At 40.0% G+C, this 15,820-nt stretch overlaps 1 protein-coding gene across 1 annotated transcript; it reads left to right on the forward strand.

Moving 5' to 3' along the window:
* Positions 1-2,066: 2,066 nt before the first annotated feature.
* Positions 2,067-15,614, forward strand: LOC144044609 (ethanolamine-phosphate cytidylyltransferase-like). The gene is made up of 13 exons (XM_077559126.1): positions 2,067-2,371; positions 4,651-4,739; positions 7,110-7,271; positions 7,349-7,415; positions 7,503-7,587; positions 7,659-7,700; positions 10,080-10,227; positions 10,309-10,391; positions 10,631-10,708; positions 10,792-10,857; positions 10,932-10,997; positions 13,407-13,495; positions 13,568-15,614. Exons 1-13 carry the CDS (start codon positions 2,223-2,225, stop codon positions 13,656-13,658), a joined length of 1,215 nt encoding a protein of 404 aa, XP_077415252.1. The 5' UTR covers positions 2,067-2,222; the 3' UTR covers positions 13,659-15,614.
* Positions 15,615-15,820: the final 206 nt, after the last annotated feature.

The raw sequence follows: 15,820 nt of genomic DNA on the forward strand, positions 1-15,820 counted from the left end.
CTTACATAAAAATGTCAATAATGAAGTCATAATGCAATGGGGACTGTGAAATGTGTCAATTTGACTTGTAATTGAATTATATTTCGAACACACACCCATGCAACACTAGTGTTAATGTTGCAATATTGCAATAAGAAATGGTCCTGGATGACCAGTACCAGAAAAAGAGGTTGCTCACCACAACCATACAAACCATCCCCCCACCCCCCTGCCGTCCCCCTTTTTCATTCTCCTCGAGAAGGGACAGCTGGCCTGTGAGAAGTTGATTGATGCGATAGACTGGGTTAAGGTGAGAGCTGCGGGCCATGTAGGACCACATTGTTCATATTCACCCACTTCCTGCCACCAGGTGTCTGCCTGGCCCACTTCTCGAGGGCCCCCTCCAGAACCCCTTATCCCCAGACTCCCCACGGCACCATTCATCCTGACAAGGCGCACATATTCATTTAGCTCATAACTTAGCATTACATGCTAAGACAGATTCAAAGGGCAATAGTTATGATGGCTTAAAACTGGTGGTTTAGGCTGGCACAAGATGATGTTGCAGACTAAAATAAATAAAATTATCCTATAAGGCGAGGGATGTCAAATATATTGCTTCAGCAGATCTGTTGCCGTCATAACTCCCTTGGCTAACCTTCCTCCATTTCAATGCTGTTCTCATTTTTTAATAGATAGACAGTCTGTCTACTGCATGCTAATTTTCCAGATTTCATTAGCAATATACTTTGGCTAGCTTAGCATCAGCAATAAGTCTTGCTCTCGCTAGCAAGACAAGCCGACAGACTTAGTCAACAGAAGTTGAAAACATTTACGAGCATATTTTGACAAGGTAAGCCCTAGAGAGTAACCTACACGTTTGATTCTGAAATATAAGGAATACAGGTATGGACAATTCAGATCATTGAGCATTTCTGATATTTCTGCACCAGTTAAAACAAACATTGTATTGTTTTTGCCTTTGACTTGCAAACAAAGTCACAGAAATGACCGAAACAATACGCCTAAAAGTTATTGTGCGGTTGGTTATTGTGCGGTTGGATGTTTCAAGTTAACATGATGGAAACTAAACTGTCATTCCATGTTTTCCCATGGACCCCGAAACGTGTGTGTGTGTGTGGGGGGGGGGGGGGAGAATGTTAGGCCTAAAAGCAGTGAAAGAATGGGAGCGGACGGTTCGCAATGGGGACCAACCAAGACCCCAATGCTTTGTAGTGAGCACTTCCCAAGTGGTAAGAATGGTTTTTGAGTGTGATAAAATTTATTATTTTGGTTTCTTCATATTTTAGATGTTAGCCAGCTTGCATCATCTATAAAGCCCCCTCTGCTCTCCTCAGAGTGACGTTTACCCGTTTTTTTTTTAAGAAAAACTAAGTAATACTAATAAGAAATGATTTGTTATCAATAAAGGTTCGGTACGGTGTTCACTTCAAACAGCGCTCTTCACTGAGCGCCTTCCAAGAAATCTTAATGGATCTCTGCCGCCATCTACTGGCATTAAAGTGTCTACTACGGTCCAAGTCGCCCCCCAATGTTCACACATTGTTATGGTTTCAAGTTATTATATTTTATCCGTTTTATTTTTGAGTGTATTGACATAATTATTACTGTTTTGTTATTGTACTATACAACTACATATTACTGCTTACTCACAATATTGAAGGGCCCTTGGTTTAGCTCCCCTGTTTGGCATTATCCAATTTAAATTAATATGAAATATTAATATATGAAATAATATATACATTTAGATATTGATATTGTTAACATACTCATTTTAATTACTTTTCAAAATGGTTCAAATCGAAGCTAAAATGTCCGTTACACGTGCCCAAAAGGTAGCCTGGGTAAAATAGCCGGTCATGTGATCAGCACAGAGCTCGCGTCATTATGTAACACGAGCTCGTCACGTGATTCCCACCCGCGTCAAGACTACTTGCTTAAAACCCAGCTTTTCCGGTTAGCCCTTTCAAAACAAAACAATCACCGTTAGAAATGTAACATGACATCTTTATAGCTAGTTGGGTATTTCCTGTCCATTTTCTCCCGCGACTTGACTCAAAGCGGGCGTTAGAAGGAGGCGGCGTTGACGCAGCGTAACGGCTCGCTGCTGTTCCACGAGTCCACGACCTGTGTCGGCTAGTCCACCGTCACGAGTCACGACCGCTTCGACCAAACTGGAGGCAGCAGTCGTAGAAAACATTCCCAGGCCGGGGCTTTCAAGCATGCTCAAAAACGGGCACCACCACCATCACCACCACCGGCTCCCACCACACCAGGTGAGCAAGGATGCGGTCTCCGGCTCGACACCCGGAGCTCCGGCGGGCAGCCCCGAGAAGAGGAGGCGAAGGGTCTGCGTGTGGTGTGATGGATGGTGAGTATATTTGTCTGTAATATACTAACATTGTCTGGGGGTGAGAGAAGTAGTTGGGGTGGTGGGATCTTGGGGCCTGCTGCAGTTTATCCATTGGGTCACTCTATTAGGTTGTTTGTTGCCCATTGTGATAAAGTGAGAGCTGTTCCTAATGATCTGTCCCTCTCCTGGAGATAAATGAGGCGGACAGAATATTAGAATTCAATTATTAGAGACTCAGTATTTACAATGCAAACTACATGACAGTGCCCCCTTGCCTCTTTTTTCCCTTCTCATCCTCATTCGAAAAAAGTTGCAGATTTTTTATTTCTTCTGAATCGCCCTAATATGGTGCCAAAGCAATATCTGATAAAAAAAAAGTAATACAGTATTACAGTTTTTAGTGGAGCCCGACTGATAGGGAGTCGATATTTGAGATAATACAATAATGATAACCACTTAATCGGCGCGTTTCGGCGGATCAATTGGTATATGAAAATATTGTTATATAAAATGATATATAATCAATATAGTAACTCTTTTTGTCCCATACATGCAGATGTAATGTATGTTGTAATGTGTTAATATGGAAATCAAAAATTTTAAAAGAGCTAATACCAGCTGATTAATGTGAACGGCCCTAGTTTACCTTTACCTTTTGTACAGTAGCTATAGTAACAGTCACGTTAATGTATACATTAACAACAAGAGCAATATTTTAAGTCATATTTGAACATTCCAAATGTAAAGTGATGATAACTGCTTCTTAATTAAAACAGTCAAATCTGCAAGACATGCAATGTCATTTGTGCTTGTCCTCATTAGGGTGGCGGGTGACATGGAGCCCATCTCAGTTGACTTTGGGTGAGAGGTGGTGTCCACCCTGGACTGGTTGCCAGTCAGTCTTTTGGGTTCTGGGTTTGAATCTCAAATCCCTTCCACATTCCCAAAACTTGCATGTTAGGTACACTGAAGACTAAATTGTCAATAGGTGTCAATGTGAGTACTTTTTAAAAATTGTATTTTATTTTAATTTTTAATCTACATATGTCTTGAGACTGGCTGCGACCAGTCCTCTGGCCCAAAGTCAACTGGAATAGGCTCCAGCTCATCAGCAACTCAATGGATATCATCATACTTTTCCTACTGTGGTGCAGCAACAAAAAGGATGTTTTTCATTTTCGGGCCCTGGATTACAACGCTTTTCTCCCCGTAGAATTCTGGTAATGCGCACGCGGCTTTGGACGCGTGCTCGGCCCCCCGGAATGTTTCCGAATGTTTGGAATGCCTGAACTTTTATAACCGGCAGGCTGAGAGCGCCAAAGAGTGCCGACGTCAACATGAGCTCTCGGCCCATATGCCGTCATTGAGCCGTGTTGTTGGAATCTCTGTCAGCAGCATTCCAAGGAGAGCGCAGTACAATCACACTATGTGTTGTCGCTGTTGTGGATGCTTCAACCCCCCAACACCAACTTGCTTCACTCTGATTGGTCAGCTGTGTCACTGAAGCATCAGCAAGGATGGGTAAAGTCCGCCTCCACGTTGTCATCTGTTGAGGCGGACCGGAAACCATACCATGAATTGTTTGCTATTGTGCTGATGAAATCTAGGCAACTTTCAACTATTGCCTCCACCAAGGAGGATTGGTTATGTCAGTGTTTGATATGTCAACCAGAATTTTGAAAAATGTATATTCCACAAGTTATAAATTAGGTATCCATTGTATTTTGGTATGAGTTGATTTTTTTATTTAAAAAAAAGAAATTCCATTAAAAATCACTTTGTTTTTAAAAAAACAACAACTAAAATGTTAATTTTACTATGTATTTTAGAATGGCCTAAACTTTCTTGAAATCAATCATGGCTGCTTTTACAAACTTATATAAAAGAAAATCAATTTGAATGGGTAAAAAAAAGATTTAAAAAAATTGTTTTAATGGTCAACCTTATCAAAACGGCAAACATCAATAAGTCAATACTGTATAAGTGAGCTTATTAAAATTTGGTGTATCAAATTTAATATAAAAAAAGTATAAAAAATAATAATATTATGGGAAATATATGTAACTGTACATATTCACGCAATGTAAAGTCAAACTAATAGGAAGCAATGTAAAGTGAATATAATTATAGTTCTTATATGCTGGTTCTAGATGTTGTACCAGAATAACCTTTATATTTGAACCGACCTGTGTGGACGCCTAAAATTGCACATAAACTCATACAGTGGTATCAAAGCACATTCCACATGAGGAAACTCCCGTATGATTCTTTTCTGTCTTCTTTATGTTGTCTTTCAGCTATGATATGGTCCACTACGGTCATTCCAACCAGCTGCGGCAGGCCAAGGCCATGGGAGATTACCTCATTGTGGGCGTGCACACAGACAGTAAGGCTCAGTTATCACCTTTTTTTTCTTCTTCATATTTTAAGATTATAATATGCCAACTAGTGATGGGATGATGATACCTCAAGGAGTGTATTGACACATTACACAAACTGTATTGACACTGTGTTGGTCACTCAATAGTGACCTCTGCTGTAGATCTAAAATCATTGCAGATAAACAAAATGAAAATAAGATGGTAAAACGTGCATGCTGTAAACCTTAATATTAGCTTATTTATAAAATAAATTTAATAAATTTTATTTATTCACTTGCTAATCTTTTACTTAAAATATGATCTCATCTTTGTATAATTTCAGTTGGTCCATTTGCTTGCTAAGTTAGAGTTAAGTTGTTTATTAGATGCTCATATGAGTTGGCTTGTAAAATATAGCAAATTTGTATGTAATAAAATAAATAATAAAAGTTAAAATGTTTAACTTCTGTATGGGATTTTGTTAAAAGTTTTAAACCATATGTAATAACACACTAAAAACAGATTCTGTCATACATTTTTATTGAGAAACAAAAGTTTTTGAAGTGTGATACCTCCAAGGCGAGTAGACACATTTAATTAAAAAAAATAACAGTAAACAATGGCCAAAGTAGGGAAAGATTTACCTTATGTGGCGTCAAAAGATCAAAATGATTCCAGACTTGTGAAAATTTTCTAGAACGATCCATGAGTGGAAGCAAACAAAAATCCAACAGGTACAGGTAAATTCACAGCAACAGCAAACAGTTTAATCTCCATCCAACAAACACGCAACATGTTGATACAGTTTGTCTACCTATAAATACAGTTTGGCACGGCACATCCAAACGACACACTTCCTGTATCGGTCACGTGATTTTTTTTATTAAAGCGATACACGCGCCGATACGGGGTTTCACACTTGCGCACTCGGCACAGTGCTGGCGCACCAGTGTTGTTCGTCCCATCACTAATGCCAACCCGTTGTGGTTTAGCCGTGAGGGACGGCCGTTTGTCCATTAGGTAGGGCATTAGGAGGTTTATGCAGTAACCTAACCAAAAGTTGGTGAGGAGCAAAGAAGAACCACTTACATTTACTTTAAACTAATTTTGTTTTTGTGAGAAAAGACGTTTGTTAGTTAGGTTTACTGGGGGGACGCACAAAATGGATTTCAACAAATCTTGGTTGATAGAAGGCTGCCCTCTCCCTTCCCTGGGAGAAATGCACACGTCCCACTGTGTAAAGAAAGCAAACATTGTTAAGGATGCTACCCACCCCTTCTGTCCCCCTTTGAACTCGATTCAGCGAAAGAAAAGACAAATAAATCCATGGAGAGACCATTTCTACCCAATTACAATAAAGACATTCAACAAAGCCATGCTCTAATGAAAACCGACTAATTCTGTTCCTGCACCGCACTATTTCAAGGCTGTGTGGAAATTGATTTGGATTTGATTTCTTCAAAGATGAATGTGTGGTTTTGTGTCTATTAGAAATTCATGCTAACCATAAACACTGAAATGAAGTCAGGAGTTACAGTCAGTAATAAACTACATGAAAATGAAATCAGTCCGTCCAAAAATAAAAACAAAACAAAGCATTGTACAAGCAACAACCGAGAGATACCGTTAAACAATAAAAACAAGCAAGGAACAAGGAGCAGCGTATATTAATAGTCTTCACACCCCTGTTCCAATGCCTTTTTTTTGTGATATAAAACAATAAGACCAAGCTAAATAATTTTTAAGCTCTTTCCATCATTAACTTGATCTACAACCTATACAACTAAAATAGAAAACAAAAATCCATTCAAGAGATATAAAAATAAAACCCGGCGACAACATTATGTGGTTGCACAAGCGTGCACACCCTTCTTAAAACAGAATGTGGCTGTGTTCAAAAGTAACCAATCTCATTCAAACTCATGTTGAATTAGAGTCAGCACACACCTGCCACCATTTAAAGTACCCCCGATTAACCCCAGTAAAGTTCAGATGTTCTAGCAGGCTTTTCTTGACAAGCGCATTGTAGGCCCAAGTTATGGTGCACAGAGAGCTTCCAAAAGCATCAGAAGGATCTCAATGTTCAAAGGTGTCAGTCAGGAGTAGGTTACAAAAGAATCTCAGAGGCATTAAATATACGCTGGAACAAAGTGAAGACATTTGATCATCAAGTGCAGAAAACATAGCACAATCGTGACATTAGAACTGTACAGTACATCCCTTCACAATGAATGACAGGATGAGAAGAAAAGTGGGAGAGGCATCCAAGAGGCTGTCGGCAACTTTGAAACACAAACTAAAACAATTACGACAACGTCCCATTTTGGTCAACAAAGGTAACAGATTTCCACAAAATGTGCCACTATCATTTTTTCCCCATTGGATGATTTTCCCAGGTGAGATCTCGAAGCACAAGGGCCCGCCGGTTTTCACTCAGGAAGAGCGGTACAAGATGGTTCGGGCCATCAAATGGGTGGACGAGGTGGTGGAGGGAGCGCCCTACGTCACCGCCTTGGAGACCCTCGACAAGTACAATTGCGACTTCTGCGTGCACGGCGGTACGCGTCCGTCTCACTTGGTGTCTCGAAACGACAACAAAAAATTCCAAAGCGTCATTTGCCGTCTGGTCTTGCAGACGATTTAACGCTGACAGTGGACGGCAAGGACACGTACGAGGAAGTCAAAGAGTCGGGACGCTACAGGTACGACTCGCTTCTCTTCAATTGATCAACAGTTTGCAACTGAAATAAACAAGGATTATTTCCATTTGGCCACATGGCTTCTTCCAGAGAATGCAAGAGAACACAGGGAGTTTCAACCACTGACCTGGTTGGCAGGATGCTCCTCATGACTAAAGCACATCACAGCAACATCGTGAGTCCTTTTCACATTGACGCCATTCACGTCACAGTGCCATTTTGACTGTGTCATCTCACCTCGCGCAGGAAGCTTCTGACTACCAGCAGCGCACAGACAACTTTGGAAAGGTTGGTAGTCGTGCCAAAATCATCATCATCATGTTGGCCAGAAGAGGTTTTCTAAAAATGAAAAAAAATACTTAAAAAGCTACCGAACGTAGAATATTCCATTTTGAATCGCGACTGCCACCTGCTGACGAAAAATGAAACTGCACATACCGTTCTTCACATACACACCATTGACATTACGTCACATCCGCTGACAGGGTGCAAGAAATTCTAACCTGAATCCAGTCTGAAAACTATTGGCCAGAGACTTGCAGGAGTACCCATTGAGAACAGCTAAGGTGTTCATCTACTAATTAGAAGGCATTTCAGTCATAAATTGTCAAATAAAAAGCTTCTTGTAAAGTTATTTTGGGGAAAAAAGTTCCTTATTGCAACATTAACTTTATAACCAAGGGTTCTTCCAGGAATCATAAATACCCCGCCTGCTCCTATTCCTGTAACAACCATTTGTGTATTTGTGTGGAATTGGTTGTTGATATCAGCTAGGCCCTAGCTGCTAGGGCCTACAAAAAAAAAAGAATGAGAGAGAGAGAAATCATACTTCAAAGAGTGGGGGAGGTGGAGTGGTGGAGTTGTGGAGGGTGACGTAATTCCTGTCTTCGCGGACATTTAGTGTTAGGGTAGGACACAATTGATATGGAAACTGGAGGGGGAAAAAAAGAGAGAGATCAGCTCACCTGTTTTTTTATATTGGTCATGTGACATTAACTGAGCCATGATTACAGATACAATTTTTTTTTTTTTTACAGGTACACATTTTTATTACAGATCCAAAATTTTTTTTTTACAGGCACACATTTTTTTTACAGGTACAAATCACGACTTTTACAGATACAAATTTAGACTTTTTTTTACAAGTTAGTTTTGCACCATATTTACCTCCATAGTTTTAAACTTGGATTTAAAAGTATTTAGCACTTTATTTTTTATGTTTCAAATCTTTACCCATTCATATTATTCACTCTGATTGACAACGGATTCAAGCAAATCGAGGGAACAGATATGCAGAAGAGCAGAGAGAAAAATGCTTTTAAGGATGATTTTGGGGTGGCATATTATACACAGGTGCGTGATAATCATTGGATTTTACGGTAATTTATTACACTATTAGTCATTAAAATGGCAGAGACACGTCATTGGCTCCATGCACATCAAAGTCTGCGCTCCCGGTGACCAGACAAAAAGCCTTAAATACTTCATAGACGCAAATGACTGATTACATCATCTCAAAAAAATCTTATTCAAAGGTTTTAAGAAACATGAGTAATGAAATGATAAAAGGATGAGAAGAGATGAGTATGACAATGTTTTATTAAGTTTGTTTGGTAGCTAGCCGGCAGCACGGTGGCTGACTGGTTAGCACGTCCGCCTCCCAGTGCAGAGGACGTGAGATCGAGTCCGGGCTTCGGCCTTCCTGGTGGAGTTTGCATGTTCTCCCCGTGCTTGCGTGGGTTTTCACCGGGTACTCCGGTTTCCTCCCACATTCCAAAGACATGCATGGCAGGTTTAATGAACACTCCAAATTGTCCATAGGTGTGATTGTGAGTGTGGTTGTTCGTCTCTGTGTGCCCTGCGATTGGCTGGCAACCAATTCAGGGTGTACCCCGCCTACCGCCCGAAGCCAGCTGGGATAGGCTCCAGCACCCCCGCGACCCTTGTGAGGAAAAGCGGTCAAGAAAATGGATGGATGGTAGCTAGCCCTCCCAACACACACACACTCACATAACAGTTTGCAATTGCACACTGAGACAATTACATGTCCTGTGGTGTGACGAAGCTACAATTGATCTGTTTGACCATAATGAGCGTCATTATGTTTAGAGGAAAAATGGGGAAGCTTGCAAACTGTGAAATACAGGCGTGGTATTATCACAAAATAGCTGGCATCGCGAGGAGAGAACATTATGTGGAAATACCGAAGCAACATCTCAAGATATGAGCCAGGAAGTTAAAGTTGGGTCTTCCAAATGGTCAATGATCTGATTCGTACAGTCAGACTGGTTACGAAGTCCCTTAAGGATAAAGTAAATGTATTAGAATGGCCATTACAAAGGCCAGATATCAGTTCTATTGAAAATTAAAACTCATCTGTCAGGAGGAATGCGCCCAAATTCCTGCCAACTATTCTGCACAAATACCCAAAATATTTCACCCAAGTCTTACAGTTTAAAGGCAATGGTAGCAAATACTAATGAAATGTATCAATAGTAAACTTCTGACTACAAAGAAAACATTGTCTAAAAAAAAATGGTATCATTATTCTGGCATGTTGCAGAAAGTTTTGGGTTTTCCTAATTGACCTAAAACAGGATTTTGTCTGACTTCATGTCAGTGATTAAAACAAGTTTTTCTTTTTTTCTGTTTGTGTTTGGATTACAGGATTCCAATGGTCAGAAGAGCCACAGTCCCTGGACGGGGGTGTCTCAGTTCCTTCAGACTTCCCAGAAGATCATCCAGTTCGCTTCGGGCCAGGAGCCGCAGCCTGGCGACACAATTATCTATGTGGCCGGGGCCTTCGACCTGTTCCGTATCTTTTTCTCTCCGTTTAGAGCTACAATCAACGGCACTTGACCTCTTCTGCTGTAAGAGTCTCCTTGACAACTGTCAGACATTGGCCATGTGGACTTCGTGCGGGCAGTGCATAAGATGTCAGACAAGCCATACATCATTGTGGGGCTGCACTTTGACCAAGTGAGTGTTTATTACGAGCACTTTGGGTAAAATCCTTATCAATCTTGCTTAACGCCTTTTGCAATCGGGGTTGCTATCTGGCTGTTATGTGAGTTTACCAACCGGTAGCATTTCAGCAACTCTCATTAGAAGTAATAGCTGACTACATGGCAAGATGTAAAATCCTTGTGGATCTTAACATAACTTGTTCGTTCATACGTTCGCCGCGTTCAAGATGATTTATGCTATTTTTTTTGGAGGAAGTGAACCGCTACAAAGGGAAGAACTACCCCATCATGAACGTCCATGAGAGAACTCTAAGCGTCCTGGCTTGCCGGGTACGTTCGCATCATCGCTCGCCACCCTTTCCCGAGTCATCACCGCTTTGACCTCATTTCAAAGGCTTTGGTTTTGGTTGCAGTACGTCTCCGAGGTGGTGATCGGCGCACCATTTGCAGTCACCAAAGATTTGCTGGATCATTTGAAAGTAAGTGTTTTGCAGTCACCCTTGTTCTTTTAACACCTGAAATGCTATAAGCAACTTCACGGCGTCTTCTGCAGGTGGACCTCGTATGCCACGGAAAGACACAAATCTACCCCAACAAGGACGGATCTGACCCATATGCCGTAAGCGTCAGTTTGAATTTTTATGGGTGTGATATATACACTACTTACAAAGAGTTTGAGATATTTGGCTTTCAGGTGAAATTTATGGAAAATGTCAAAAGTGCACGCTGCAGTGATATCATATCATGAAAGTAGGTAGACAATTCATTGAAAGAAAAGTTAACAACAATTGTGGGTACACCACATCAAAAAATGTCAGCATCTCAATAACCCGTCATGTGCCCTTGAGCATGAATTACAGATGGACAACGACGTCTCATGCTGTTCACAAGTCGACTCATTGTCTGCTGAGGCATGTTCATGAAGATAGAATTCAGGTCATTGAAGTTTCTGGGGTGCAGTTTCCAGCCTCTACACAGCGACTCTGTCGATCCCACAGGTTTTCAATAGGATTCAGGTCTAGAGAAAGTGCAGGTCTTTCCATTTGAGGTACAGCAGTCTTCAACAGCCGTTCCCTGGTGATGCCACCTCCACGAGCTGGAGCATTGTCGTCTATGAAGATGAAATTAGGCCCGTGTTAAACGTGCCTGGAGTTGAGTGGCATTCATCATCCGGTTACAATGTAACGGTCATCATCATCATCAAGGACGTCCACTTCTACTTCTTTCTGTGACTCTTCCAGTCTCTCAGTATCTCTGTAGCAACCTGCTGATGACAGTCTGTGACACTCTAAGCTCAGTGACCACTTTGGCAGTAGATAAAGAAAATGTTTTTTTTTTAAATTGAAATGTCAAAAGAAACTCAGAGATCAATCTGAACATTAAACTATATTTTTTTAAACAAAAGAAAACAAACTAACCATCTGAGAACACAATATAAACATTTAATGATAATTTTTTATACAAATAAAAAATAACCCTCTTTGAACATAACTAATCTTTGCTAGTGCGTAACTTTGAAATATATATATATTAGGGGTGCGAATTGCCTAGTACCTGGCAATTTGATTCGTATCACGATTCATAGGTCACGATTCGATTCGATACCGATTAATCCCGATGCGAATCTATAAATTGATTGTTGCGATTATTTTATTTTTTTAACTCAAATTTAGAAAATACTAATCAGTTAACTTTAACTCGATACACTGTAAGATTTGTATGAAAATGTATTTATTAATCTGAAAATTCAGGTTGCAGTCTGTTTCATGTATGAACAGCACAGAAATAAAAAATTAAGGCTTAATGTTCCATTAATATAACATTCTTCCATGCTTAATGTGTGAATCCTAACCCTAAGTAAGACGTTTTGTTGAATATTTCCATAAAAAATGTATGTTTAAAAATTGATTCGGCCTCATATTGAATCGATTCGAGAATTGGGCACTGTAATATCGCGATATATTGCCGAATCGATTTTTTCTAACACTCCTAATTTATATATATATATATATATATATATCCATCCATCCATCCATTTTCTTGGCCGCTTTTTTCCTCACTAGGGTCGCGGGGGTGCTGGAGCCTATCCCAGCTGGCTTCGGGCAGTAGGCGGGGTACACCCTGAACTGGTTGCCAGCCAATCGCAGGGCATATATATATATATATATATATATATATATATATATATATATATATATATATATATATATATATATATATATATATATATGCTTTCTTCTTAAATATCAAAATTTAAATTTGTATTAAAAATAACCAAAATGGGATTCTTCATATCTTTTTATTTACATTTATTTACACTTGAGAGCTGAAAATCCAATCCACAATACACAAAGTGAAAATTAATGATTCAGCTTTTTAAATTAATGAAATGAGTAAACAGATGTATTTATTTATTTTTTTGATAAAATTTGGGAAGACAAAGCAAAAATATGCAAAAATGGATATAACAGTGCCCTTGTGGTAGAGTGTCCGCCCTGAGGTTGTGGGTTCAATCCCTGGCCGGGTCATACCAAAGATTATAAAAATGGGACCCATTGCCACCCTGCTTGACACTCAGCATTATGGGTTGGAATTGGGGGGTTAGATCACCAAATGATTCCGAGCGCGGCCCCTGAAGGAGCGGTGAGCAGCAGAGAACGAATTTTGCCACACTTAGGTGGGTGTGACAATCAGTGGTACTTTAACTTTAACATATTTTGATTATTACTGCAAATTATTATTTTTATGCATTATTCAGATTTTTTTAAATAGTAAAGCAGAACACAATTGAAAATGAGAAGAAAATGAGCATCAGATTTGATTTTAAATAAAATAACTGAGATCCAAAAATAAAATAAAAAAACAACTCACAATCTGGATGTGTCTTTATTTATTTTTTTTGGAGCTCATTATTGTTCATTCGGTAATCTTACCGATTCGACATCTAGCATAGCATAGCATCTCATTTCAAATTTACTTGTACATGTAACAGAGCTTTCAAAACAAACAGAAACTTGTACAATTCCAGGTGCCCAGAAAGCAAGGAATCCTGCGCAATGTTGACAGCGGGAACAGCCTCACCACAGACGCCATTGTGCAGAGGATAACCAAAAACAGGTCATCTACCAGCTGCCCTTCACATTTTAAGATCTTGACATGACCGTTTTTTTATTTTATTTGCCGATGCAGGTTGCTTTTTCAAGACCGGAACCAGAGGAAAGAGGCGACAGAGATTGCCGTGATTCAGGCCATGCAGCGACACCAAGTAGCGGACCAGTGACAGAATGCTGACCTTGTGCTGCTGGACTCTCAATGAAACCAAAAGCTATCCTAGCACACCATGGTGGCCATGTTTTCATCCGGGAAACCTGTTTTCGGTTTCTTGTCTGTAGCGCATTTATGGACAAGCATAACAAATATCGTATATATATTTTTTTGCCTGAAAAGCTTTCACGTGGATCCAGGAGCCTCATACCTTTGCGGGATGCGGGTCTTTTAACACCCAGACTTTTTGTCACGCTGCTGAGGGATGATGGTGTTGAACTACAGATGAAAGCTTTCAACACCGACATTCTTAAGGCCTAGATACACCAATCCGGCGTCGGGAGTCGGACAGCATTGGGCCGTCTGACCAGTGTGTATATTGCTGTCGTGAAGTCGGGTCGAGTTGGAATACGTTGGGGGAGGGCGTTTCCAGAATATTCAACATTTTGAATCGGCATCGGGCGTCGGGGGCATTTGATCACTGTGATTGGCTGTTCGCTAGCGAATCAGCACACGGGGCAAGAAGAGGAGGTGATGGACGCGGATAAACAGTACTCCACTCAACTTTGTTTTTTCAGAACAGCACACGTGAATATGACCAATGACTTCCAAACCTACACTTTTGGTCACACTCGTGGAGAATGTTCGTGTTAAAATACCCTCACTTTAGTAGTGGTAGCTTTTAACACACACTTTTGGTCGCACACAAAACCACCTCCATTTAGCCAGTGAAAGGCTTCAACAACTACACTTTTCGTCACACCCAGGGAGGATGTGGGAGTTGAAACACCCACACTTTGGTGACACTTGTGGGGGATGTTGGTGTTGAAATACCCTTAGTGACAACACCCACACTTTTGGTCACACCCAAAAGACCTACAATTTAGCCGGTGAAAAGTTTCAATACCCACACTTTTGGTCACACCTGTTGGGGATGTGGTTGTTGTAAAACACACACTTGGTAGAAGGGTTCAACACTTACACTTTGCCGGTGAAATGTTTCAACACCCACACTTTTTCATCACCCCCTGAGCTAATGTGGGAATTTCAACACCCAAACATTTTTCCGATACCACAGGTTTTCCCTGGTGACATGTTTCCACAACAGCACTTTTCATCACACTTGTGGGAAATGTGGGCGTACAAACATCAACACCGATGAAAGGTTTCAACATCAGATTCTACACAGTCTCTCGATCCTGGGCGCATGTACATCTTCGGACACCCACACTTTCACAACTTCTAAGGTTTCCCCCTCATTTTTTTGTCACACTTTGTGGGGGACGTGGGTTTTTAATCATCCTCACTTTTCCCGCTGTCATTTTACAAGTGGAAACTTATTCTTGAAATTGAGTGACAACTGAAATACAATGTTTATTGGGATTTTTTTTTCCTGACACTTTGGTATAGGTAAACATTCTCAGGTCAAATTGACGCAGGAACATCATCGCTGCTAGTGAGAAAGTAACAACAGGAGTGTTCATCATTTGGGAGTGAATATTATATTTTTGGTCATATATTTGAACTCTCCACCTCTTGATGATTAATGTGTGTATAAATGTACAGTGAGCAGCTGCAACATTATGATGACTCAATGAGATCCAATAGTAGCATGACACTGTCATAATAATCATAATCATTGGACAACATCAACGACAGTCAAATACATTTTTAATATAACAATTATATTTAAAAGACGTATAGAATATACTGAAATTATATAATCAATACTAATAAGTTTAAAAAAATATCACATCCACACATTACAAGCTCAATATTAAGCATACCGCAAAATTACATTGAGTTGAGTGTTCATAATGTTGTGGCCGGCCAGTGCATGTACATATACAGTATTTATTTAAATGGTTCATATGTATTTATTATTAATATAACGCCTGTATGTCAGTTTGGGACGTATAGGCCATAACATGTCATACAAATAATGTGCAAACTGGACTGCAGTAGGCCTATATAATGTACAATAACATGATTTTAAAAAACAACAACTGGTGTTTATAACTTTTTGTTAGATGTTGGCGCAAATGAAAGGTTTCTCTTTTATCACTTACATTTTGCACCTGCAGGGATGTGGATGTTCAAGCACCCACACTTTATTTTTTCACTGTATTTCTTTATTTCACTCTTTATAAAAGAAATGAAAGAGGGACTGAAAAAAGT

The sequence above is a fragment of the Vanacampus margaritifer genome, chromosome 2, assembly GCF_051991255.1.
Source record: "Vanacampus margaritifer isolate UIUO_Vmar chromosome 2, RoL_Vmar_1.0, whole genome shotgun sequence".
Taxonomy (NCBI): domain Eukaryota; kingdom Metazoa; phylum Chordata; class Actinopteri; order Syngnathiformes; family Syngnathidae; genus Vanacampus; species Vanacampus margaritifer.

Coding starts and splice junctions, on each gene's coding strand:
- LOC144044609 (XM_077559126.1), top strand. CDS start 2,223: ATGCTCAAAAACGGGCACCACCACCATCACCACCACCGGCTCCCACCA. Junction 7,588..7,658: donor AAGCACATCACAGCAACATC/GTGAGTCCTTTT, acceptor CACCTCGCGCAG/GAAGCTTCTGACTACCAGCA. Junction 10,858..10,931: donor ATTTGCTGGATCATTTGAAA/GTAAGTGTTTTG, acceptor CGTCTTCTGCAG/GTGGACCTCGTATGCCACGG.